We start from the raw sequence: 27071 nt of genomic DNA on the forward strand, positions 1-27071 counted from the left end.
TAATATTTATTATTATCTATATATAATAGCAAACTCACTTTTGAGGGTCAAGTTTAATCTAACGGGTGAGATTGTTTCTACTATCTCATCTAACAGTCTAGAATTATTAATGATCCCAACAGTTGTAAGTTTTTTTCAATAATCGTGTACCCCATCTTTTAATTTTTACAATATTTTATTTCAGAGCTCTTTATTTTCACATATCTTTGTTTTAATATATATACAGATTTTTATGAACTTTGAAAAAAGTTTTTGTTCTTTGAGTATTATATTATTAATGATGTCACTTTTTGTTAATGATCTAAAAAATTGTAAAGTTTTGATCCAACATTTGTGTTTCTTCGTCGCACCCCCAATTTTCCATGTTGGCAACCCGTTAGTTTTCATACCTTTTTGTTTTGCACCTTTTTTGTTTATATAAAATTGCAATGTTTTGATCCAATAACAAACCTACTTTTGGGGGTCAACTTTAATCTAATGGATGAGATTGTTTCTAATATCTTATCTAACGGTTTTGAATAATTAATGATTCCAACAGTTGCAAGTCTTTTTACCAATAATCGTGTTTCTTCGTCGTACCCTCATTTCACACATCTTCGTTTTCATACCTTTTTGTATATATATATATATATATATATATATATATATATATATTATACACATATTTTTTTGAACTTTGAAAAGATTTTTTGTTCTTTGAGTATTATATTATTAATGATCTCACCCTTTGTTAATGAACTCAAAAGTTGCAAAGTTTCGATCCAACAATTGTGTTTTTTCGTCGTTCCCCCAACTTTCCATGTTAGCACTTGTTAGTTTTCGCACCTTTTTGTTTCACACATTTTTGTTTCACACCTCTTTGTTTTGACACTTTTTGTTTATATTTATATACAGATTTTTATGGACTTTGAAAAGAGTTTTTGTTCTTTGAGTATTAATAATGATCTCACCATTTGTTAATGATCTCAAAATTTGCAAAGTTTCGATCCAACAATTGTGTTTCTTTGTTGCACCCCCAGCTTTCCATGTTGGCAACCGTTAGTTTTCACACATTTTTGTTTTACACCTTTTTGTTTATATAAAGTTGCAATGTTTTGATCCAATAACTGTGTTTCTTTGTCGTACCCCTAGCTTTCAATGTTTGCACTTGTAAGTTTTTGCATTCTTTTGTTTCACACCTTTTTGTTTCAAACCTCTTTCTTTTTATATATATACAAATTTTTATGGACTTCGAAAATATTTTGTTCTTTGAGTATTATTAATGTTCTCATCCTTTGTTGATGATCTCAAAATTTGCAAAATTTCGATCCAACAATTGTGTTTCTTCGTTGCACCCCCACTTTTCCATGTTGGCACCCGTTAGTTTTCATATCTTTTTGTTTTACACCTTTTGGTTTATATAAAGTTGCAATGTTTTAATCCAACAATTATGTTTCTTCGTCGTACCCCTAACTTTCAATGTTTGCACTTGTTAATTTTTGCACCTTTTTGTTTCACACCTCTTTGTTTTCACACTTTTTGTTTTTATTTATATACAGATTTGTAAGAACTTTGAAAAGAGTTTTTTTTCTTTGAGTATTATTAATGATCTCACCCTTTGTTACTGATCTAAAAAATTCAAAGTTTCGATATAACAATTGTGTTTCTTCGTTGCACACCCAGCTTTCCATGTTGGGACACATTAGTTTTCACACCTTTCGTTTTACACCTCTTTGTTTATAAAAAGTTATAATGTTTTGATCCAACAATTGTGTTTCTACGTCGTACCCCTACCTTTCAATGTTTGTATTTGTTAGTTTTCGCACTTGTTAGTATTCACATCTTTTTGTTTCACACCTTTTTGTTTCACACCTCTTTGTTTTCACACTTTTTGTTTTTATATATATACAGAATTTTATGGACTTTGAAAGAAAAAAATTTGTTCTTTGAGTATTATTAATGATATCATCCTTTGTTAATGATCTCAAAATTTGCAAAGTTTCGATCCAAAAATTATGTTTCTTTGTCGCACCCCCAGCTTTCAATGTTGGCACCCATTAGTTTTCCCAAATTTTTGTTTTACACCTCTTTTTTATAACTTTGTTTACATAAAGTTGCAATGTTTTAATTCAAAAATTAGGTTTCTTTTCGTACCCCTAGCTTTCAATGTTTGTACTTCTTAGTTTTCACACATTTTTGTTTCACACTTCTTTGTTTTCACACCTTATTGTTTTTATGTATATACAAATTTTTATGGAATTTGAAAAGAGTTTTTATTCTTTGAGTATTATTAATGATCTCACCCTTTGTTAATGATCTCAAAAGTTGCAAAGTTTTGATCCAACAATTGTGTTTCTTTGTCGCATCCCAACTTCCCATGTAGGCACCTGTTAGTTTTCACACCTTTTTGTTTTACACATATTTGTTTATATATAGTTGCAATGTTTTGATCCAACAATTGTGTTTCTTCGTCGTACCCCTAGCTTTCAATGTTTGCACTTGATAGTTTTTGCCCCTTTTTGTTTCACACCTTTTTGTTTCACACCTCTTTGTTTTCACACATTTTTGTTTTTATATATATACAGATTTTATGGACTTTGAAAAAAGTTTTTGCTCTTTGAGTATCATTAATGATCTCACCCTTTGTTAATGATCTCAAAATTTGCAAAGTTGTGATCCAACAATTTTGTTCTTTGAGTATCATTATTGATCTCACCCTTTGTTAATGATCTCAAAATTTGCAAAGCATTGATCCAACAATTGTGTTTCTTCGTTGCACCCCAACTTTTCATGTTGGCACCCGTTAATTTTCACACTTTTTTGTTTTACACCTCTTTGTTTATATAAAGTTGCAATGTTTTGATCCAACAATTGTGTTACTTCGTCATACTCTTACCTTTCAATATTTGCACTTGTTAGTTTTCGCATCTTTTTGTTTCACACCAATTTGTCTTCACATGTCTTTAACTTTATATATATATACATATCTTTATGGACTTTGAAAAGAATTTTTGTTCTTTGAGTATTATTAATTATCTCATCTTTTGTTAATGATCTCAAAAGTTGCAAAGTTTCGATCCAACAATTGTGTTTCTTCATCGCATCCCCAGTTTTCCATGTTGGCACCCGTTAGTTTTCACACTTTTTTGTTTTACACCTTTTTGTTTATACAAAGTTGCAATGTTTTAATCCAACAATTGTGTTTCTTCGTCGTACCCCTAGCTTTCAATGTTTCAACTTGTTAGTTTTCGTACCTTTTTGTTTCACACCTCTTTGTTTTCACATTTTTTTGTTTTTATGTATATACAGATTTGTAAGGACTTTGAAAAGAGTTTTTTTTCTTTGAGTATTATTAATGATCTCACCCTTTGTTAATGATCTAAAAAATTTCAAAGTTTAGATATAACAATTGTGTTTCTTTGTCGCACACCCAGCTTTCCATGTTGGGACACATTAGTTTTCACACCTTTTTGTTTTACACCTCTTTGTTTATAAAAAGTTATAATGTTTTGATCCAACAATTGTGTTTCTACGTCGTACCTCTACCTTTCAATATTTGTACTTGTTAGTTTTCGCACTTGTTAGTATTCACATCTTTTTGTTTCACACTATTTTGTTTCACACCTCTTTGTTTTCACACTTTTTTGTTTTTATATATATACATAATTTTATGGACTTTGATAGAAAAAAATTTGTTCTTTGAGTATTATTAATGATCTCACCCTTTGTTAATGATCTCAAAATTTACAAAGTTTCGATCCAAAAATTATGTTTCTTTGTCGCACCCCCACCTTTCCATGTTGGCACCCGTTAGTTTTCACAAATTTTTGTTTTACACCTCTTTGTTTATAACTTTGTTTATATAAAGTTGCAATGTTTTGATCAAAAAATTGGGTTTCTTCTCGTACCTCTAGCTTTCAATGTTTGCACTTGTTACTTTTCACATCTTTTTGTTTCACACTTCTTTGTTTTCAGACCTTTTTGTTTTTAGGTATATACAAATTTTTATGGAATTTGAAAAGAGTTTTTGTTCTTTGAGTATTATTAATGATCTCACCTTTTGTTAATGATCTCAAAAGTTGCAAAGTTTTGATCCAAAAATTGTGTTTCTTTGTCGCACCCCAACTTCCCATGTAGGCACATGTTAGTTTTCACACCTTTTTGTTTTACACCTATTTGTTTATATATAGTTGTAATGTTTTGATCCAACGATTGTGTTTCTTCGTCGTACCCCTAGATATCAATGTTTGCACTTGTTAGTTTTTGCACATTTTTGTTTCACACCTTAATGTTTCACACCTTGTTGTTTTCACACCTTTTTGTTTTTATATATATACAGATTTTTATGGACTTTGAAAAAAGTTTTTGCTCTTTGAGTATCATTAATGATTTCACCCTTTGTTAATGATCTCAAAATTTGCAAAGTTGTCATCCAACAATTGTGATCCAACAATTTTGTTCTTTGAGTATAATTATTGATCTCACCCTTTGTTAATGATCTCAAAATTTGCAAAGTTTTGATCCAACAATTGTGTTTCTTTGTTGCACCCCCAACTTTTCATGTTGGCACCCGTTAGTTTTCACACCTTTTTGTTTTACACCTCTTTATTTATATAAAGTTGCAATGTTTTGATCAACAGTTGTGTTACTTCGTCATACCCTTACCTTTCAATGTTTGCATTTATTAGTTTCGCATCTTTTTGTTTCACAGCTTTTTGTTTCACACCTATTTGTCTTCACACGTCTTTTTTTATATATATACATATCTTTATGGACTTTGAAAAGAGTTTTTGTTCTTTGAGTATTATTAATTATCTCTCCTTTTGTGAATGATCTCAAAAGTTGCAAAGTTTCGATCCAACAATTGTGTTTCTTCATCGCATCTCCAGTTTTCCATGTTGGCACCCGTTAGGTTTCATACCTTTTTGTTTTACACCTTTTTGTTTGGAAGTTTAATACCTCATCTATTTTTTATTTGGAAGTTTAATACCTCGTCTTTTTTGGTTGGAAGAAAAACACCTCATTTAATTAAAACCTGTGATTTAATACTCAAACTAATAAATTTTGTTAGTTTCATACTTACGATTTTTTGACAAAAATAAAATTCCGTTTTTACCCTTAGTATATCAATTAATAATTAATTTTAAATGACATGGTATTAATTTATAATTTTATTTGAATTAAAATTAATAAAAAGAAATATTAAATAAACTTAATTTTAATTCAAATAAGCCTATAAATTAAGGAAAATTCTTGGGTTTACAAAAGAGTGATTAGAGTTTAGATTTTACAATTAAACAAAATTATATGTTGGTTTGGGTTTACAAAACAGTGGTTAGGATTTAGATTTTATAATTAAACAAAATTATATGTCGGTTTGGGTATACAAAGAGTGGTTTAGGGTTTAGATTTTACAATCAAACAAATTTATATGTCGGTTTGGATTTATAAAAGAGTGGTTAGGGTTTAGATTTTAAAATTAAAAAAATTATATGTCGGTTTGGGTTTATAAAAGAGTGGTTAGGGTTTAGATTTTACAATTAAACAAAATTGTATTTCAATCTGGGTTTATAAAAAATGATTAGGGTTTAAATTACATAATTAAACAAAATTATATGTCGGTTTGGATTTATAAAAAAGTAATTTAGATTTACATATAATAATTAAAAACTATAATATAATGTTTAGAATTAATAACTTTAAAATTGAATGATATACAGATTTTGTTTCTTTAATTAATAATTTGTTTCCTTAATTAAGTGGGGGTGAATCCAAGAATTGTCCATAAATTAATACTATGTCATTTAAAATTAATTATTAATTGATATACTAAGGGTAAAAACGGAATTTTATTTTTGTCAAAAAATCGTAAGTATGAAACTAACAAAATTTATTAGTTTAAGTATTAAATCACACGTTTTAATTAAATGAGGTATTTTTCTTCCAACCAAAAAAGACGAGGTATTAAACTTCCAAATAAAAAATAGATGAGGTATTTTTAAGCTTTTTCCCTTTTTGTTTATATAATGTTGCAAAGTTTTAATCCAACAAATATGGTCTTCTTCGTCGTATCCCTAGCTTTCAATTTTTGCACTTGTTAGTTTTCGCATCTTTTTGTTTTACACCTCTTTGTTTCCACAACTTTTTGTTTTTATATATATACAGATTTTTATGGACTTTGAAAAGAGTTTTTGTTCTTTGAGTATTATTTCACACCTCCAAGTTTTAAAAATTATGAGTGTTATTTTCTTTTAATTTATCAATCAACATGATTCACTCATCTTTATTAAAATTTGGATTTTTTTATTTATTGATTCATTCATCTAACTTTTGTTTGGTATCATTTTCCATTTATTCATGCATCAATCATCTCTTCCAATTATTAATCTAGGTAATTGATTGTTATTTCTTATTTTTCATAGATTTATATGTTTATATATTATAGCAAAGTCACTTTTAGGTGTCAATTTAAATATAAGGAATAAATTGTTTTTATTATCTCATCTAACTGTTTAGATTTATTAATGATCTTAAAAGTTGCAATATTTTGATCCAACAATTGCGTTTTTTTTGCCGTATTCACAACTTTCAATGTTCACATTTATTATGGACATATATATATATATATATATATATATTATTGACCTTGAAAAGAGTTTTTGTTCTTTGAGTATTGTTTAACACCTCCAAATTTAAAAATTATAAGTATTATTTTCTTTCAACTTATTAATCAACATTGATCCACTCATCTTTGTTAAAATTTTTTGAATTGTTTTATTTATTGATTTATTCATCTAACTTTTACTTGGTGTCGTTTTCCATCTACCTGTATTGATCATCTCTTTCAAGTATTAATTTAGGTAATTAATTTTGATTTCTAATTTTTTAAAAATTTATCTTTTTAGTCAATTTAGTTTGTTTCAGCTATAGCTCTTTCTCCGTGATTCTCTTATTATTTTTTATAAATTTCGATAGAATAATGATTAAACTTTTTTTTAATGTGAATATCTTTCAAAATTGATTATCTGAGTACGATTCTGTAAACTTAGATTTATATATGTTTAACATTATTCTCTTATTTTCACTGAATCAATTTTTCATTTTATATATACAACAAATATTTTATTTAACTATTTGGTTGATTAATCTTAGTCATTATTTATGATTTTTATACTATACAGTTAAAGAATTACCATAAAGTTAATCATTTTAAATTTTCATTTTCCCGTACGATAACGTATGGGCTGACATCCTAGTATATATAATTACAGATTAAAGGTAAAGTTTGTAGTTAATAGATATGATGTAAAATTATGTATACACTTTTTGATACAGCTAACAATTATATGTTTTCAAACAACATTGTTGAAACTAAATAAGATATAATCATGTGAAAATTTTAAATAATATGTTCTTAGACCATCTACAATGTATTTATCTATTATTTTATAATATAGAATAAGTCAAAATTAGAAAATGGTTTTCTCCAATGTGAAAAATTATATCTGACTATAAAATAGAGGTAGTGTTAAAGATATTTAAAATCACTATATTTAAGAGAAGAAATATAATTCAAGTCTAAATATCCAAAATGATTATCCAACTACAAACCATCATTATACAGTCTCAAATACCTCTTTGAAAACAACATTTAAGTGTTTTATTCTGGCATTTTCCATCTTTATCTGTAATTAACACCTTTAATTCTTTTCTAGTTGTGACTCGAGAGAAGGCAACATAAATCTGTCCATGTGTGAAAACCGGTTTCGGTAGAAACAATCCAACATGTTATAGCGTCTAACCTTGACTTTTGTTTATAGTAATTGCAAACGCCACAGTAACAGGAAACTGTCGTAGCCTTATACGAAAAGGAAACTTTGTAAATAGGCTTATCGCAGATGAGAGAATATATAAGCCTCATAAACAACAGGAATTATACAATGAGTTGTATAAGCCTTAGTATAACAACAGGAATATATAAGCCTCATAAACAACAGGAATTATACAATGTATAATGCCTAAACTGTCACTAATTCAATTCTTTTATAAATTTGTGTAGGCAAATATATATTTAAATAATAGTTCAACTAATTTAATAAATCAAAAAGTAAATTAATTATAAGGTTAAAAAGGATTTCAACAAAAATGTAAATGGAAAAGAATTAACTAAAAGAGAAGCTATAATTTAATCTTCAAAAATAGTATTTATTTTCCATTTTTAATAATTTAAAATGGGATTCAATTATTTTATTTTTTTGAGATTTTCTAATTTTCGTTAAAAAGATAATAATTCGTCTTTTAAACAGTTTATTTTTAAAAGTGAAAGAAAAATAATTTATTAAAATTACGTTTATATTTTCAGTATATATACATTTTAATTGTCAGGACCTTTTGTCTTATTTAGAATCTTTGTTCTTCCTTTTGGTGATAGAGTATCCAGCCGGAATAACATGGGATTTCCGGAGATTAACATCAACCCTATGAGATTTTGTCGAGATCACAAAAGATTGTGTCATATCATCAAATTAAATGGATATTTGTAGTATATCCTCTCGAGATTTTCAATTCCTTCTATCCAAATCAAACCGTTATAATTATCTATAGAAATTTAACATTTTAAAAAATATAAATTTTCTTGAAACAAATATTAACAAAAGATTTAAATATTTATTTTCCATTTAAAAAAAATAAATAAATTGGATATGATATTTGATTTCTGTTTTTTTTCATCTAATTTTCGTTTTAAAAAAGAAAAAAAAAATTTAAAGTGAAACAAAATGTCTGTAGAAATTTACTAATTTAAAAAATAGGGATATTCTCAAAGAAATATTTGTAATATATTATAGTATTTATTTTCTATTACTTTTAAATTTTAAATCAGGCATAAAATTTAGATTTCTAATTTTTTTATTAAACAAAATGGGAAATTTACTATTTATTATATATTATTTATCCATCCAAAGCAATTTCAAATAAACATTAATTGTAACTTGTTAAAAAAAAACTCTTCTTAATCTTCCTTAATCTCTTTCCTTCTTGAAAATCTCTGAGATATAAAGTCCTGAATCCAATTAATATTCTTTCTTCTTCTTTCTATCAATTTAAGAGGAAGAAGGAATATTAGTCACAAATATTAGTCACAAAAATTTATTTAAATATTAGTCATAACAAACATTTAATTTATTTGTAAATAAAAAGAAATCAAAGTTTTTAGAAAATTACCATAATTTTTTTTTATGAATAGAATCCACCATAATGTTGTGCAACTATAATCATTACAAAAAATATTAGCAACAATATTATTTTAAAAAATTGAGGATTATGGTTAGCAAAAATTAATACTTGATGAATTTCATTATATTCAATTTTGTAGATCCACATGATCAATGATCATCCATGACTTCAACTGAAACAAAAAAAATTGTGTAATAGGTTACATATAAATAGAATTATAATTTAAATCTTTTTGTAAACAGAAAAAAATCCAAGTTTTTAGAAGATTACCATAAATTTGCTATGAACAAATCCACCATAATTTTTCTGCAGCTATAATTATTACAAAAAAACATTAGCAACAATATTATTTAAAAAAAATAAAGATTCAGATTAGCAAAAATTAATACCTGTATTTCATTATATTCAGTTTTGTAGATCCTCAATTATGATCAATGATCATCCATGAATTCCACTGAAACATAAAAATATTTATTAGGTTACATATAAAATTTTAGTAAACTACAAAACAAAATATAGAAAATAATACAACCTATATTTTTTAAAGATGGAGAATCCATAGACAAAGTCTATGATTGCTTGATCTTGCTTTCCAAACAACCACTACAAAAAAAAAGCATAAAAAATAGAATCCGATGAATCATATAAAATTGTCAAAAGTTGTGTTTGCTCATTTGCTTGTTGAATAAAAAATCATGGAATAAAAATATGATCATGTTTAACCAAAAGAATAAAATTGAATAACAATCACCACTATAAAAAAAACAAATAAAAACAATTATTAAAAATACTTTACCGATTTGATTTTTTTGCTTGCTTCATCAACTTGTTCGTCCAATCTTGTTTTTGATATACAAAAAACATTCTTGGTCAATGGAAGTACACCTAAAACACAACCAAACAGTACAAAATGAGTAAAACTTTTGATATGATTCAACATAATAATTAAAAACTATAGCAGCATAAAAATTAATCATGCAAAGCACCAAAGCATATGGATAGTACATCAACATGAAAAAAAAAAATCAAAATCATACAATAGTAAAGTTGATTCATTAGAACCAAAATAATACAAAAGAAACATTATACTCTCAAAATATATGTTTAGCTTTATGAATCCGACTTCTACTGTTTTGGCTGAGCCTCTATATATATATATATATATATATAGCTTAGAAGGAAAATCGTCATAATTATCTTTACCATTTTAATATTGTAAAAAATAGAAATTTTCTTTAAACAAATATTCATAATATATTCTAATATTTATCTTCCATTTTTTTTAAAAGAGATATTGTGTAAATATATTAGATTTTCGATTTTGTAAAACAAATTTCGTTTTTTTTTTAAATTTTCATTTTTTAACCTACATGTATTCATTGGTACTGCATTGAAGGAGTCTCATATTTGTAACATATGTGAGTTTTACTCTTCGTGGATTAATCATGCATCATCTTATTGTGGGAGAGTCCGGATTATAAGAGATCAGACTGGAGCTGATCTTTACCATGGATCGGAGCTGATTTGGTTAAGGGATGAGTTCATAAAATATGATCAGAGATGATTTGGCGAAGGGATGAGTTTACATGTTTTTCTTAAAATGTTTAGTTTTCATTTATTTTTCTATTGTTCTATTTACCAAGCACTTCTAGTTTCAAACTTGATGTATTGATTGGTAGGAATCTCATATTTGTTACATGTGAGTTTACTCTTCGTGGATTAGTTATGCTTTCTAGATGCTTTTCTTGGCACTCTACTCTGCAGTCATACAACCAATGCTGAAAAAAGGTTTAAACGACACCTTTTTAATCTCGTCAAAATTAAGCGCAGAATTATTATACAACTAAAATTACAACCGAAGAAAACATAGTACTGAAGAAAGAAATAATAATTATAATCTGGGCATAACCGAGGTCTTATGTTTTTAGTACAGCAAGCTTGGACTTTCCGCGGTGTTTCGGGCAGGGCTGGGGTTATATTATATAAACCACCATCCATATGCAGATAGTGCGGTCACAGCAGCTGGAAGCTGCAAAATTATACAAATATTTGTTCACTTTAGACTCGAATTATATAAACAAAAGAGAAATTCACACCCAAAGAAAGAGAGCAAACTTAAAGTCTCTGAAAATAACCTCAGGTAGTCTCTTTATTGAAGGGTAGTTATTTGAAAAAATATAGCATGGAATTATGTTGTAAGGCCTAAAATTTAGCTAGTTGTTTCACTTCACACTATAAGAAAACAATCGATTTGCTAGGAACATTTGCGAGGGAAATTATCCCTCGCAAATTTGCGATAGAATTGCGAGGCTTTTGCTACAAACATAAAGTCACTAGCAATTCTTCGCAAATTTGCGAGGGAGTGGGTCCTCGGAAATCCGTCGCAAATTTACGAGGAATTTACGAGATAAATTAGTATTTCTAGTAAATCTATTGCAAATTTGCGACGGTTTTGCGATGACAGTATCCATTGCAAAGTTTCAAGGGATTTGCGACGGAATTGCAAGAGTCATCGCAAATCCATTGCAAATTAAGAAAATAAAATTCAAAAAAGTAATTATAACATTTAATCGAATTTTATTTCAAATACATTTGAGTGTTCATAGGTTCATCAAATAAATTTCTAAACTTTTCAAAAAATTAAGAAAAATTAACTTATGTGTTTATATGTTTTGTTAATTTCACATCCCAAACAAAAACCCCAAACCCTATACCCCAAACTCTATACCCCAAACCCTATACCCCAAACCCTTAACCTAACTCAAAACCCTAAATCATAAACTCTAAACTTTAAAGTAAAGTTTAAACTTTAAAAATCCTAATAATACAAATCCTAATCATAAATTTAAAACAATATATGTATATATATAACTTTACACAAAATCAATCTTTTTAATATATATATATATATATTTACTTATAAATTTAAATCTCTAAACCTAAAATTCAGTTATTATATATATATGTTCAAAACTAAAATTCAAATATATATATGACTCTTTTGTGATTGTTTTGTGACTGTTTAACTATATAAATTAAATCAAATAATCCCAAATTTTAAACTTAGTACAAATCCTAAATCATAAACCCTTAAACCTTAGAATTTTAAACTTTGAAATTTAGAAATTAAATCGTAAATCAAAATTCAAATATGAAATATATTCAAAACTAAAATCCAATACTTAGAAAAAAAAAGTTTTCAAATTTAAAAAAAAAATCAAAATTCTCTAAAGCTATTAAAATAAAAAATCGAACCATTTTGTAAATATGCTTAACTCAAACGTTAAGCAAATTAATGAACATGCATATATATTTAACACAAAAGCTATGCAAATTAATGAATTTACAAATATGTTTAAGATATTTTGTCTACGTATAATATACCAAATAATACTCCAAATTACAAAATTAATAAACCAAAACAATGCTGAGTTCCCATTGGTTAGTTCATAGAGACATGGATTGGTCTTTTAGCTTATCATGCACCGTACTTTTTCTTTTTTTTTCCTTTCTCCTCTTCGTCACCAACCTCCTCGAGCAATCGAATATCTCTTCTTGTCCCTCTATACCCATATCACGAGATCTCATGACCAGCAATCTGAATTTGAACAAGTCGTCAAGGTTTTCACAATCCTCTTACCTACCTTTCTTCCTCGTATAATTCTCGTTTTGATTTTGATTTGGTGAAACTAATTTTACGTCTGCTTTCTAGGATCTAGATCTGTTGCCCGAAGATCCTTGAATACGAACTCCTCCTCTATCCCTGAATCCGAACTCCACCCAAAGATCCATAATTGAAGATGGAAAAAGAAATCCGGCGACAGAAAAAGAGTGCTAAAGGAGACGGTGGCGGTGCAAAAGGCTTGTGTCGCGAGTGGAGTGCTGGTTCTTCCCTTCCACCTGGTTGAAAATCTGCTTGGTTTGAAGATCATTTTTGAGGGATTAATTGGCCAAGAGGCCGACATACTAGCAGCTGGCAACGTGGGCTCGTCGGCAAACGGAATCTGGTTGCGGCTGCGTGTGATTAGGGCTTTTTTGTTTGTTGATTTTAACGTCCGGTTCAACCAACATTTTGTAACCAGTTCAATTCTGTAACTCTTAACCAATTCCCGGTTTGGGTGGTTTATTAATATTAGTTTTTATTTTAATCTGTCATGCGGTCACTAATTCTATAAATATACCTAATATATATATATATATATATATATATATATATATATCTAATATATAATAAAAATTAAATATATTAAATTATTTAAGAAAATATATAGTTTTTTTTTCAAAAATTTCCTCGTAAATCGTTAGCAAAATCTGCGGGATGTACTATGAACAATATTGCAAGGAATCTGCTACTGCTTTTAGTCCTCGCAATTTACGATTATTTTGCGAGAGATTTAATACCTAGCAAATATTGCGAGAGAATTGCAACGTTGACCAATTTGCCAGAAGCGAATTGCCAGGGATTGACTTTCCTCGCAAATCCCTTGCTATAGTTGTTTTGCGAGGGATTAGCTAGATATTCTTCCATCGCAAATCGATTGTTTTCTTGTAGTGTCAGTATGGGCTTCCAAAATCTACAGCAAAATTAAAGTAAGACAAATTATTGAAAAGCAGTATATATTTTTGGTAATCTATGCGACAGTATATATATATGCTAATACCTCAGAAGGCAGTTGTACATCTTTGGAAAGAAGCTCCAAGACTTTGAAGAGATCACGAGCAGTTTCACATGCATCTATAATGTGACTAAAACAAACAAAAAAAAGTAGAAGAGAAAGATATTTAAGAAGAAGCTATAGAGAAATTTGAAAAAACGATACTTGTAAAATTATTAATAAGCACAAACTCGATAGATCTACGACACTCATAAGTGGGAAAGGCGGCCTTGAGGGCATGGTAAGCAGCGTCTCTTCTTGAATGATCATTTTCTGTTGAAAAAAAGCATAATGAAAACCATTAAGAGAAGATTCCACATATTGCTTTTATGATAAACTTGTAGGATGATACATTCTTAATTTGTTTTATATATATATATATATATATATATATATTGATCATATAATAATAAGAGAATTACAAGAGTATTCCTAGACCTGCCAAATGATCAACGGGCAATGCAAAAATAGATAAACCTTTACCTTTCAAATATGTATATTGGTTGCCAATGATCTTGATCACAGCTATGATGTTTTTCTCGTAAAAGTCTAGACAGAAACTTTGCAAATGAGGTAAATCGGTATGAGGCTGAAACTGCCCTTGTTCACTTGTTTCATCATTCTAAGTCAAAAGGAAAATGATGAAAATATATATACAGAGAGAAAGATGTTGAGAAAACAACAAGGTGGATGATATAAAGAGAGATAATTATATGTGTACTTACCCTTCTGATCCAATACGTAAGGGTAAAGTTAAATTTTAGAACACCACCACCTAAAGGTAAACGAAATATGTCACTCATGCGTGATGCGGGGTAAAGCCTTTGTGACTCCTCATGCGCACCATGAACACCTTGATCATAGAAGGGCATCCATCTCATCAAACAAACAATACTGTATATGGGTGTTTACTAATGATCTTAATTAAGAGATTATATATAATGAGATTTAACATGCGCAAGCCTATTATATCACTACTCTTGGAGAGATTTGTTCCAAACTCACATAGATAACCAATCCGAGGATGGGTGAGATGGAAGCGATGGGCCAGGTCAAGGATCGGAGTACACGAGGTATGAGACGATGGTACCATCTCACTATCCGGCGGAAGACAAGTCGTCGTCTCTGTTGACATCTTTTAGATCTAGTAGGTTTCGCAAAAGGAGTTTTTAGATCTTCCTTAATTCTCCTCCCTATTTTTTTTGATCTTCTAGGGTTGTCGGTTCTCGCGGATTCTGGTTACAATCTGACAGACTTGTGTAATATATAACACACACATATGTGTCAAAGATTCTCGACTACAGAAAATGACGTAAATACCCTTTTGTGACGTGTTTGTGTGATCAATTTGTGAACTTTTGAAATGGGTTTGGTGTCTTGAAGGTGTTTTGTTCTTAGGCTAAATCCCCAACAGACAACTTTAAATTTCAGAGATGGTGGTATGTTGTTAAGACTTGGACTAAAACATTAATCCCTGCTCTCAAGTAAAGTCGTTTCTTCGATTTTTGGGTGCTCCTATACTTAAGAGCATATTTATTGGTGGGTTGTTAGAAGCTAGGTTGCACTGAAACGGGTACAGAAACATGAATCGGGTACGGAAACGGGGACGGAAAACGGCAAAGTAAAAATTAGTAGATACGGGTACGGCTTGGGTACTTCAATAAATGTATAAGAAAATATACCCATACCTTGAATAAGAGGGGATTAGTAAAGCTAATAGGAAAAGGAGAGAGGGGGAAAAAGTCTAGAAAGTAGAAAAATATAAAGAAATGAAAATATGCTTATGATATGAGTGCTTTGAATGAAATGAAATGGATGCAAATATCAAAAAATTCGATGTTATCTTCCCCTAAAGCATCTAAGACGTCCCCATAGAGTCCCCGTAGAGTTTCCATCCCCAACATGTCCCCGGTACGGGGACGGCTACCAAATAGACGTACCCGTGCATCATAGGTTAGAAGGGGAGTTCTTAAATTTTTTATGAATTAATTGTGTACTGTTTGGAATATAAGAATCCATGATCTCTTAGATAAAATTTTCTCTTTTATTGGTAGGTTCTTATTTTGGGTCTCTTATTTTTTAAAATATTGTTTTTTAAATTTAAAATTTTTAAATAGAATAGAAGTAGTATAAATGTGTAAACATTTAAGATTTTATAAAATTAGAAAATATTGCATTTTAATTATTTTTTTGACAAAATTATTGTATTATAATCTTTTGTAGTATATATTTGAAACAATCAAACTGCCTTAAATGTATTCCTATTCTATGCACAAAACAAAGATAATTACTGGACATACTTATAAATTGAAAGATTTTGTAACAAATGGACAAATTTTTCCTTCATTGAAACTGTTCTCACATCTAATATCGAAATCTTTAAATACAACCAACTAAACCAGAAATGGAAAACCAAAAGTTCAAACTAACACAACCGAATTTGAGAGTAATCCCGAAAATGGTCGTCGATCAGCTAAGCTCAAATATAAACAAAACACTGATCTCTAATATCCCCTGCACCATTTTAGAGAACTTCACGTTATTCAAACCGTTTTGGAATCCAGTCACAACAAGACAACAATTTAAGGTCAACATGATCAGCAAGTAGAAGTTGTTTTATAATTTAAGACTTTTAAACAAGACATGTCTCACTATCCTATACTATCCTCAGTTGTTAATAAGTGAAGGCTGGATAAAGAACCTACATGTAAAAAGAATCTTGGAACCGGATCAATCAAGATGGTAAATAAACACAAGTTACTCATTGATATATAACATGGATTCTTGGACAACACTATTATAACTCAGTTACATATTCAATGATGTAGTTGCACAACCTGAAATCATACAGCTACATAAAAACCAACCTAGAACTAACGGTTCGGTTCAAGGAGGAAACAAATTCCAACACTTTGTTTGAGTTCAGATATAACAACAACAACATAGTAGAAGCCTAATGAAATAATCTGCAAACATGATCCATATAAAAGCAACTAGCTTTTAGGTAAGCCCATCATCATAAGACTCTCTGAACTAAACTCAAATCCGTCGCTAGTTTAAGAAAAACCATATCTCACATATCAAAGCTTCAATCTTTTCAATAAAAAATTTGAGAAAAACATACTCGCTAGTGATGAAGCTGATGAACTCAGAGACGCATTCCTGAACAATGTCTTTAGCATCTTTACCAATCTTGCCATTAGAAGGCCAAAGCTTTCTTCATGATCCTGCTGATGCTAGCTATAATGCTGATGTGGTATTGAAAGAGAAAAGAGAATCATGAAGTCAAGAACACAAACAGTTACAAAATCAGTGATATTGAAAGAGATATTGTTTTGACAAAATCAGTTATATAACATATCCATCTTCAGACTTTATCTAAACTTAACCAAAACGGATCATCATTAGCTTACACAAATAACAACACCAAAAACAACTAATCAGAAGATCTTCTGTTGAATCAAGTTAGTAACTTTAATCAGCATATCGGCGAGACATGAAGGCCAAATCTTTTCAAATTCATCATAACCAGAGATTAAGAAGACAACATCTACTAATCATATGGATCATATCGGAACACCAAGAACCCTAATGAACTAACAAACATCAAATAACCCTAAATTGCGATCCAAAATCAAAGAACACTAATCATAAAACACTAATCGGGATTGATTCAATCACTAATTGTATTGAGAAACTTACCCTCTGATTCCAATTGATTCAATCTCGTCCGATTGAGTGGACTCCAAATTCAAATCTTTGTCTTTTCGGGACTTCAATCGCATCTGCTCCGACCGCGACATAAAAATTTTATCGCGACACGAAGAGAGAAAGAGAGAAAGAGAGAAAGAGAGAAACCAAAAAAGTTTTCGCGAAACAAAAATTATTTTTAGCCTTCTCTATTATTCTCTCGTCCAACCAAAGAGAGACACGTACCGTCTCTTACACCCGAAGAGAGTCTACTATATAAGAGGATCTCTTCAGTTTTTTTTTTGTTTCTGATTTATTTTTTCTCCAAAAAATACTTAAAATCCCACTAACAACCCCTTATATCCCACCGATAAACATGGTCTAAGGCCCCTAAATTATGCTTGTGGTTTTGTCTTAACCTCTCTCTCTAGTATTAGGTTTTACTAACAGGATAGTGTGGCCAATCTAAATTATTGTTTTATCCATGTTCCATGGTGACATCAACCAAACTTGTTTAACGATTTGTTTTGGGTTTGCCTAAATAATTGTTACCTTTCTCCACATTTAAAAAAAAAATATATTTCGTATTGGGCAAAAGGTCGACCAGATTTTATGGAATCACCATAAACTTATAGAGAGAATTCAGATTCTCCCTCATAGGAAGACAAAGATTTACTTTTTAATTGGTGTATTTTATAGATTTAAAATTTACCCTACCACCATTATTCGATTTCAAGACTGAAATCTTTGTCGATCTAATACCTCACATAAAACCAAACTATCAAATAGTAAACCAATCATTACTAGTATTTTTGAAGTACATTTTTGAAATAAATTTTCATTTTCAACACAATTGCAAACAATGTCATTGACTTTAAAAGATAAGAAAATTTATCTACCTAATTATATGTAATATTTTAAAATATAATAAAAGGTATTACTTACCAAAACTTCAAAATCAATTATGTATGTAATATTATATCCTAAAAGATAAGAATATTTATCTACCTAATTCAAACATATATATATGGACTGTCTTTTCACTTTTACATGATTTTATATTCAAATTATTTTTAATTATTATATAATACATTTAGCTGATAAAATATGTGAGTTTTCTGCATATGATGTAATTAAAAAAACGGACACAAATTACTCAATCGATAAATAAAAAAATGTGTGTACAATATTCCACATCGCTTGAAAAAAAAAGTTAATAAAAATTTAAAATATGAATAAGATTTGTGCTATTATGAAGATTCAAATATGATAGCTACTTAAACCTTATAAGAAATTTAAATATTATAAATATTTCAACTATAAAAAGTTTAAACTTTATAAAATGTTAATAATGTTAATAATATATTTAAACTTTTATGAAGTTTCAATATTATAAATATTAAAATTTATAAGAATTATAAATATTATAAATATTTAAACTTTATAAGAAACAAAAGTTTTATAAAATGTTATAATAAATGGTTACCATCTTAATAAATATCATACTAAACTCATTCTAATTCTTATAAACGAAACAATAAACATTAGTTTGTCGTAGGAAAATTTGTAGGCAAAACATAAGCAATATGAAAGGAAAAAAATGTCGAAATAATTTTGTGGGAAATTTTACTACAAAACAATAATCATATGAAATTGAAAAGAATATTAATAGAATGTTTTTAGTTGGAAATATGGTAGGAAATTACTGTGTAACCAATTTATTACGAAGCTCATTTCTTACCAATTTATTATGAAATATGTAATATGTTTAATAATATTATATTACAAAACTAATTACTATAATAGATAAAAATTGATCTATGTAATATGTTTAATAATATTATATTAAAAAGCCACTCTAGAACCATTCGGCTTGACAAAAAAAAAAAACTATTGGCCTTTAGGTACATAAGTAGAAGGATCGCTAGCTCAAATGCCTTGACGAAGTGACTACGGGAATAAAACATGTAGCTTTCTGCAAACTTGGTATGGAAAACCACAAAGCCACGACCAATAGCTCTACATTCAGCACCTTTGTGCAACAATATTTTTCCAAAGTAATGATCTTTTTACCAAGTGAAATGTGAAAAATATGGGAGGAAGGTGCATCAATATAATGTCAAACAACGCTCTAGGGAATCCTTTCTCAACGCTAATCACCATTAGCATAGGAAAAACCATTAAGAATAAACCAACATGCATGATTGATTGAGACGAAATAACTTATTGAAGAGGTTTGGAGTCAAGAATAGATGAATGTTTCCACATTTCTCCTTGAAGACCATTAAGAACGCGATACAACTGACCATATAGATACAACAATCAAGAACATTATTGTACCTAGATTACACAAACCTCAAAAGTGCTGACAGGAAAAATACTTGTTGAAGTTGAATATGAAAATAAACTTAAGAACATTTTTTATCTTAGTTGTTTGTATCTTACTGAGCAACAACGAAATCATATAAAATATCATAATTAAAGAACAAAATATAAAATCTTGAATGAATATAAGGAATATGCCATGGATCAAGGGTTTAAGTGCAATAATTAGCTGGAAAATAAAAGTATTTTTTTATTTTAATAATATAGATTATTTTGTATCAAATCGTCATAATTGTTTTCATTATCTTAAGAAATCATACCAAGAATGGGTTGTTTAGGTATGAAAATGCGAGTAATTAGTGGTATATATAGAGTAATTAATTTTATAAATATAACTAATTTTGCATCAAATTGTCATAATTGTTTTCATTATCTTAGGAAATCATACCAAGAATGAGTTGTTTAGGTATGCCATGTAATGCAACAACAAATGAGGAGTATATAAAGTAATTAGTTTTTGTTTGTTATATATTATTGATTTTATGCATAAAAATTGTAATAAATAACACATATATTATATATTTAATTAATTAAATGATAATTACTATTATCCTTTCTATTGAAATCTTACCAAGAATGAATACTAAGATTTAATTTTGAAATTAATTTAGTGATTAATGGTATATGCGAATTTAAGAAATGTGCTTATGTTAATATCCGCTAGAAACATGCGGTCAAATGACTTGATTCCTTTAAGGTTTGTTTATTTTGTTCCCATAGTACCCTTAATTGCAAATGAATCTTTTTTTTTGTCACGAAATTGCAAATGAATCTATATTAACATTTTTTAAGTACATTTTGGTTTACGGCCTTTAAGTTTTTTTTATATTTAATTTGTTTTATTTACAACATTAACCCCTAACGATTTTTCTAAAATTACATTTCGTAGAAACTCAATTAATGGAACTATTTAAATCGACTTAATTTGATACATTTATTGCCATAAATAGCTTGACAACATCTATATATTTCGATTTTTCCAAAAAACAACTCTACGCATTAAATTTTTAATCCCATAAAATCTTCAAAACTATTTAATAGATCTTTAGAGACTGTATGATCTCTTAAATTTAAATTACACAGCTGAATTTGAGTAACAAATGATTATAATCGCAATACTTACTAGATTAGGACCTGCGGTACATCGCGGGGAAAAATTATTTATAATTAAAATATTAAAATTATAAATTGTATTTGTTGGTTAAATATGTTATAATTATATAATAATTGTTAAATAAACAATATAATACCGCAATATAATTAATTTTTTGTAATCGTAATTTAAATTTTATTAGATATGTCTATTCTCTGATACTGACAGTGTTAACAAAATAATGAAACGATGTTTTACCCGTGTAACACCGAATTACTGCTATTTTTTAATTTATATAAATATCGATAAAACCCATCCCGCTATATAACCCCATTCCGAGATATTTTAACTCACACTATATCATCTTAACTTTTAATATTTATTGTGTATCTACGGTATTATATTATCATATTTAACTTGTTAAAAATTTAAATATTTTTCATATTTAACCTTTTAAAAATCTTTAAAATAAAAAACCGCAATAAACCAAATAAAAGTTTTTAAAGTTTGAATACCTGATAAATCAAGAGTCTATTCATTTGTATTCAGAATTATTTTGGCAATTGAGACATTAATGTCGTAGTTATTGCAATATAATTTTCCTGAAATTTTGTCTACAAATTCATTTTCCGGAAATTTCATCTAGATTATTAGCAAAAGAGTATATTTTCGCGGATTCTATAAAATTTTGGACATCGTTTTGTCTACAACCTAAATAAATGGATGCCCTTAAATTATGAATTATCAAGAGGCCCATAAAATACTAAGAGGTCCATATAAAATTGCTAGAGGTCACTGAATTAATTGCATTAGTAGCATTAATTGCTAAAACTTTCCTTATTAGTATTTTTGAGCAAAAACTGCTGCAAAAATAATAGTATAGATTATAACGTTAATAAAGTTCATAAAAACAGAAACTCAAATTTAGAAACTCAGTAACCGGGTATATTTAATTTTAGCATCAAGAAATATATTTAATATAATATATATCACGTTAAGAAACTGAATATTATTTGGCGATAATTTTATCAACTCAAATAAAATTATGTTAATAATACTAAAATCTCTCTTTTATTGCTACGGATCGTAAACTTCTTGCTCATCAAGCATTTTCCATGTATAAATATCAACTTCACAAACGAAACACAACACCAACAACCAAAACCACTAATATGACGGTTTTAAAACACGGGTTAAACCACTAATATGACGGTTTGTTTTTATATGGCAGGACATATTATTAACATAACGGTTTGAATTAACATTAGTAAAAATATAAAATATTATTAATTTGGTTTTGAAACACGGGTTAAATCTTCATTTAATCATTTGGTCAATACCACTAATATTAGAATATTAAACATATTAAATCAGGGTAATTTAACTAAAATTTTGTAAAACAATTAAATCATTGGTAAAATTGTGACTTAATCCGACAATAGCTTATAAATTACATATTTATGTATTTATTCCCACTATTATTGTTCTAATAACTGACAATCCAAACAAAATTATTATTTAACTAAACAAAACAAACTAAATAGAAAAAACAAATAAAAATTAAAATGTTATTATTTTTTAAAAAAATTGTCACGCGGTGTACCGCGGGTTAAACTCTAGCTTTACATTTAAACCAATGACTGAATATTATTCAAAATAAAGGTTTCTTTATAATAGTAATTCAAAAATGTTAATATATATGATAGTATTTTGCAATAAAATAACATTAGAAACTATTATTTATTATGTCTTTCACAATATGTGTGGTATGCTGAGGTAGAACGTATTTATATATCTAAATTACCTAATATATTTCAAAATCATCGTTCCAATAACGAGATACTCTTAATTTGGAGTTGAAAGAAATTAAAGAATATTTGTCTTTTGTTAAGCAAAATCGAGAGTTTTAATATAATAAGTGGCAAACGATATATTTACAAAATTATGTTGATGAATAAGTTAAAACATATAGTAAAGTTTTAAAAAGCCAAAAAATATTTTATTTGGACGTTTAATACCTCGATTTTTTTGGTTAGAAGAAAAATACATCATTTAATTATCGTTGGCTTAAAAGTATTTAATCTTTATAGTGTTGCTAGATTTTAATCTACGGTTTAACAGTGTTTAACGGGCGTCACAGATCATCAATCGACCCTCAAAATTGAATCACGCGTGTTTACATCAGTCAGTTTACTTTATTTCCTTTTACCAAATTTTCATTCAAGTATTTTAAATTTTAATTTTTGTTCTATTTATGTTATTGATATATTTTTTTAATGGTTGCTTCGTGTCTACATGCTATAGTAGAGGAGATGGTCTTAGAGCTATAATCTATGTATGTGACATATCTGAAACATTGCTCAATCAAAATATAAGCGAACGGGAAAAGAAATGCAAATTTTCTCGAAGTCCAGTTCACAAAGGGCATAGATTAAATTGGCGAGGGACGCATAGCTTCCATCAAAGTAGGAAAAGTCAGCAAGGCATGGTCTTTTGATGTTACGGATTTAAGGCTTCCATCGACAATTCCGATCATGTGTAGGAACAAACGTAGATATTGTTCACATATATTGGCATCAAATTTTTTTTTGGTAGGAACAAAAGAAACCAATTTATTATTATTATTACATTATATAATTTCATTACAAAAAAAAAAAAACGAAGTGAAAAGCCACATCACTCTAGTTATACAGAACCCAGCCTTCAAAAATAACACCGTTGGGTCTTTTGACGAGATGGCTCTCTCTTTCAATATCTATTATATTCTACACATTTTTTTAAAAAGTTAATTTAAAGAATAAATGAAATGAATTAATAAAATTTCGACCAAAAAAATGAAAGAATAAATAAACACTTTCGTTTTTACCCCATCCCTAACTTGAAGCCTAAGCAAGTGAGATGCATCTACGATAAACCACTCGTGATCTCATCTTGTGTATTTTGGAGTCTTCTCTCCACACGTTGCCAATGTCTTGAGCGATGTCAACGGCGTCTGCTGATGCTCCAGCCAATCCTTTCCTCGTGAACCCAGCCGCGTAAAGTCCTGATTTCCCTTTCCATGCATTTGGAAACGCTGATTTTGGAAACCCGTTTTTGGAAAACAAATCATTTTCCTAGAAAAATATCAAAACAGACAGAGTCAGTTGATTGTTACGCAAGAAACCAAACAAATCAACTTGTCCAAATTCAAAGTGTTTTCTCACCTGAAGCCATGAAGGGACGTTGCTACGGTAACCAGTGGCGAGAACCACGGCGTCGAGATTTAATCTCTGGCCATCAACAAACTCCACGTGGTTACGATAGAACCGTTTGATTCCAGGGACGACATCTACATCACCGGATTTGATTTTCTCTATAGCTCCAATGTCAAGCACCGGAGTCTTCCCTGTAACCACTTTGAGCTCCATTGGTCCCATATTGGGCCTCTTTACCCCATACTTTGTCAAATTTCCCAAAATTAGCCATGCAAGAATCAGCAGAAGCTTGTCTACTAGCCATAGAGGTAACCACTTCATCAGCATCATCGAGATTTCGAAAGTCGCTTTGCCAAAAATCTCCCTCGGCAAGACATGAACCTGGTCGAAATACCCAATAAACAGTTTAGCTCTAAGCTTGAAAGTACTTTTTAAAGAAATATTAAATAAATAAATCATTTAAGTTTTATTTTAAAATTTTTAAGAGAATTGAGTTTAAAGCAATTCTATACTTAAGCATTGTATAATCACTTACCGAGCTACGAACAACCATGGAGGGATTAGCATTGTGATTAGCGAGATCAAGCGAAACTTCCATACCGGAGTTTCCACATCCCACGACAAGAACACTCTTCCCTCTATACTTCTCGCCGGATTTATACTCACAAGAGTGAATCACCTCACCCTCAAACTTTGTCGTGAGCCCATCGATCTCCGGCACAACTCTCTCGGCGTTTTCTCCCGTTGCCACCACCAGCCACCGGCAAATATACTCCATCTCCGATCCAGCAATGGATGATGTCGTTGTCGTCTTGATCCGCCAGAGACCACTAACCTCGTCGTACCGAGCGGATTGAACACACTCGTTAAATTGCGGACTAATGTCAAACCGGTTTGCGTAAGACTCAAGGTAGTCAATGAACTGCCGTTTCGTTGGGTATTCAGGGTAGTTTTCCGGGAAGGGCATTTTAGGTAATTGACAGACGTTTTTGGGTAGATGAAGTTTGATTCTGTCGTAAGTTCGTCTCTGTCACAAAGAAGCTATGCAATCTGCTCTCTCCAATACCACAAAGGGAACGCCTTGCTCGTGGAGGCAAGCGGCCGTGGCTAGCCCCGATGGCCCTGCGCCGATGATAACTGGACCGTTAACCCAAATGCACCGTCTTCGGTCGGAGAACTCTTCACTGCCCATGAGTCTAAACATGTTGTCCATTCTTAAAAGGGCGTGTCTGATCAAATCTTAAAAATATATATGCAGCGTATATAGAATAAAGTTTGGGGATGCTTTTGATCGAATTGAAAACTGTTGGTAGTGAAATTGAATAAGGTTTTTGTTTTCGTTGTATAAGAATATTGAGATGTCGTGGACTGTGTTTGGAAGTAGAAGCAGTGTGGGTGTGTTTATATAGTGGGACAACAAACAATGAGGAAGCTGCATTTGATCTGCGACGTTGCGCGTTGAAAGTGCATATCTTTAACCCCTTAACTAAATGCAAAAAGTTCTTCAAAAATGTAGTAGGTGATAAATGTTGTGGCGGTACTGATTAAATAGCTTTCGGTATTACAAAGATATAGTTTAAAATTTAATTGAAATGTGAATAGACTACGTACGTACACATGAGCCATGAGCTTTATAGGACTTATAATTGAAAAGTTTAAACCTACTTGTAATATATGTATAGTAGAAGTGTACAAGTGTTAAGATGATCGAGCACACATCACAGGTTTACACTATTTTTTAATAACCATTCTTGGTCAATTTATACGAACTTAGCTAGGTTTATTATTTCTTATTTATAGTTTCTTTTCTCCTTTAATATTAGTATTATTCGCTTCATATCACTTTCTATGATTCTTCCATTAAAAAATTCATTTCAAAATGGAAAAGTTGGAAATTCTTTTTCAAGTGCTCTAATTTATTGAACGTAGTGGATGTATATATGTACTACGATGGGCGAGTTATGATTGTATTTAGTTCTTTAAAAAAACATCAATACATATATATATATATATATAACTTCTTGGAAGCACAATATATATGGAAAAGATTCATATATAAACGTGTTTGATCTCAAATAATTTGAAATTATTAAATATGTATCGTACTACTTAAAGGGAGAAGATTCATATTTGTGTGGATGGAGGTCTCATTTTCAATTGTTTCTCCTATAAGCCACAAGCTTGACTTGAGCTGAGACTTGTGTGCGGATGTAATGTAGCGTTCAAGTCTATTTCTTTTGGTTTTCGGTTTTGTTTCAGGTTTGGTGTTTTGATTTATTTAAATTAGCTATGATTACTAGTTGTACCTGCTTTTGTTTTGCTCTCATATCTTTTTTTTTTTTTGTTCAACATCAACTATTTATTAACCAAGAAATTATATCAAAGGTACTTAACATTCTCCTCTAAAAAATTAGACCAAATGCAATGAGTCGATCAAATAAAACCCTGAATCACTAGCGGATCCAACACTACCTAACAGATATCAATTATAAATCTAACAGATGTCTCGAAATGCGAGGAAATTATTATCATGATATCAAGGCCGGTCCAGTGTCTCCATTTTTATGTAAGATTAAGTTACTCATCTATTAAAGTATACTTTATTAGTCAAAGTCTAAAAATCACTGAGTCGAGTTGGTAGTTGAGAAAAAAATTATGTAAATTTGTTTGGTTCCGGCCTAGAAAAATGTATGGACGTGGGCAAACACTTCTTAATTATTCAAATAATAATTTTTAAAAAGATGTAAAATTAAGTAGTTGAAGGGACGAAAACATATATTTTCTTTCGAATAATATTATATTTCAATGGAAGAAAAAGGAAAAACAGGATTAAACTATAAA

The 27071-nt window shown here is 29.3% G+C and overlaps 2 protein-coding genes and 1 long non-coding RNA gene across 4 annotated transcripts; all 3 read right to left on the reverse strand.

The window, feature by feature from the left end:
• Positions 1-13447: 13447 nt before the first annotated feature.
• LOC104786571 (callose synthase 2-like) lies at positions 13448-15105 on the reverse strand. The gene is made up of 6 exons (XM_010512003.3): positions 14874-15105; positions 14594-14721; positions 14352-14490; positions 14060-14141; positions 13875-13959; positions 13448-13787 (listed from the first exon to the last, which is right to left on the reverse strand). Exons 1-6 carry the CDS (start codon positions 15001-15003, stop codon positions 13722-13724), a joined length of 630 nt encoding a protein of 209 aa, XP_010510305.1. The 5' UTR covers positions 15004-15105; the 3' UTR covers positions 13448-13721.
• A 1078-nt stretch (positions 15106-16183) lies between these two features.
• LOC104786572 (uncharacterized) lies at positions 16184-17784 on the reverse strand. The gene is made up of 3 exons (XR_767546.3): positions 17571-17784; positions 16993-17116; positions 16184-16382 (listed from the first exon to the last, which is right to left on the reverse strand). It is a non-coding gene; the product is annotated as an uncharacterized LOC104786572 (long non-coding RNA).
• Positions 17785-23617: 5833 nt separating this feature from the next.
• LOC104786573 (putative indole-3-pyruvate monooxygenase YUCCA5) lies at positions 23618-25607 on the reverse strand. Of its 2 annotated transcripts, XM_010512004.2 has the most exons (3): positions 24766-25607; positions 24240-24611; positions 23618-24149 (listed from the first exon to the last, which is right to left on the reverse strand). In XM_010512004.2, the coding sequence occupies exons 1-3, from the start codon at positions 25195-25197 to the stop codon at positions 23922-23924; spliced, it is 1032 nt and encodes a 343-aa protein (XP_010510306.2). In that variant the 5' UTR covers positions 25198-25607; the 3' UTR covers positions 23618-23921. The 2 variants fall into 2 exon arrangements, with proteins under 2 accessions (XP_010510306.2, XP_087308220.1); XM_087452094.1 differs by lacking the exon at positions 24766-25607 and having other exon boundaries at positions 23917-24149.
• Positions 25608-27071: the final 1464 nt, after the last annotated feature.

This window comes from Camelina sativa, chromosome 5 (genome assembly GCF_030686135.1).
Source record: "Camelina sativa cultivar CO46 ecotype springtype chromosome 5, ASM3068613v1".
Taxonomy (NCBI): Eukaryota; Viridiplantae; Streptophyta; class Magnoliopsida; order Brassicales; family Brassicaceae; genus Camelina; species Camelina sativa.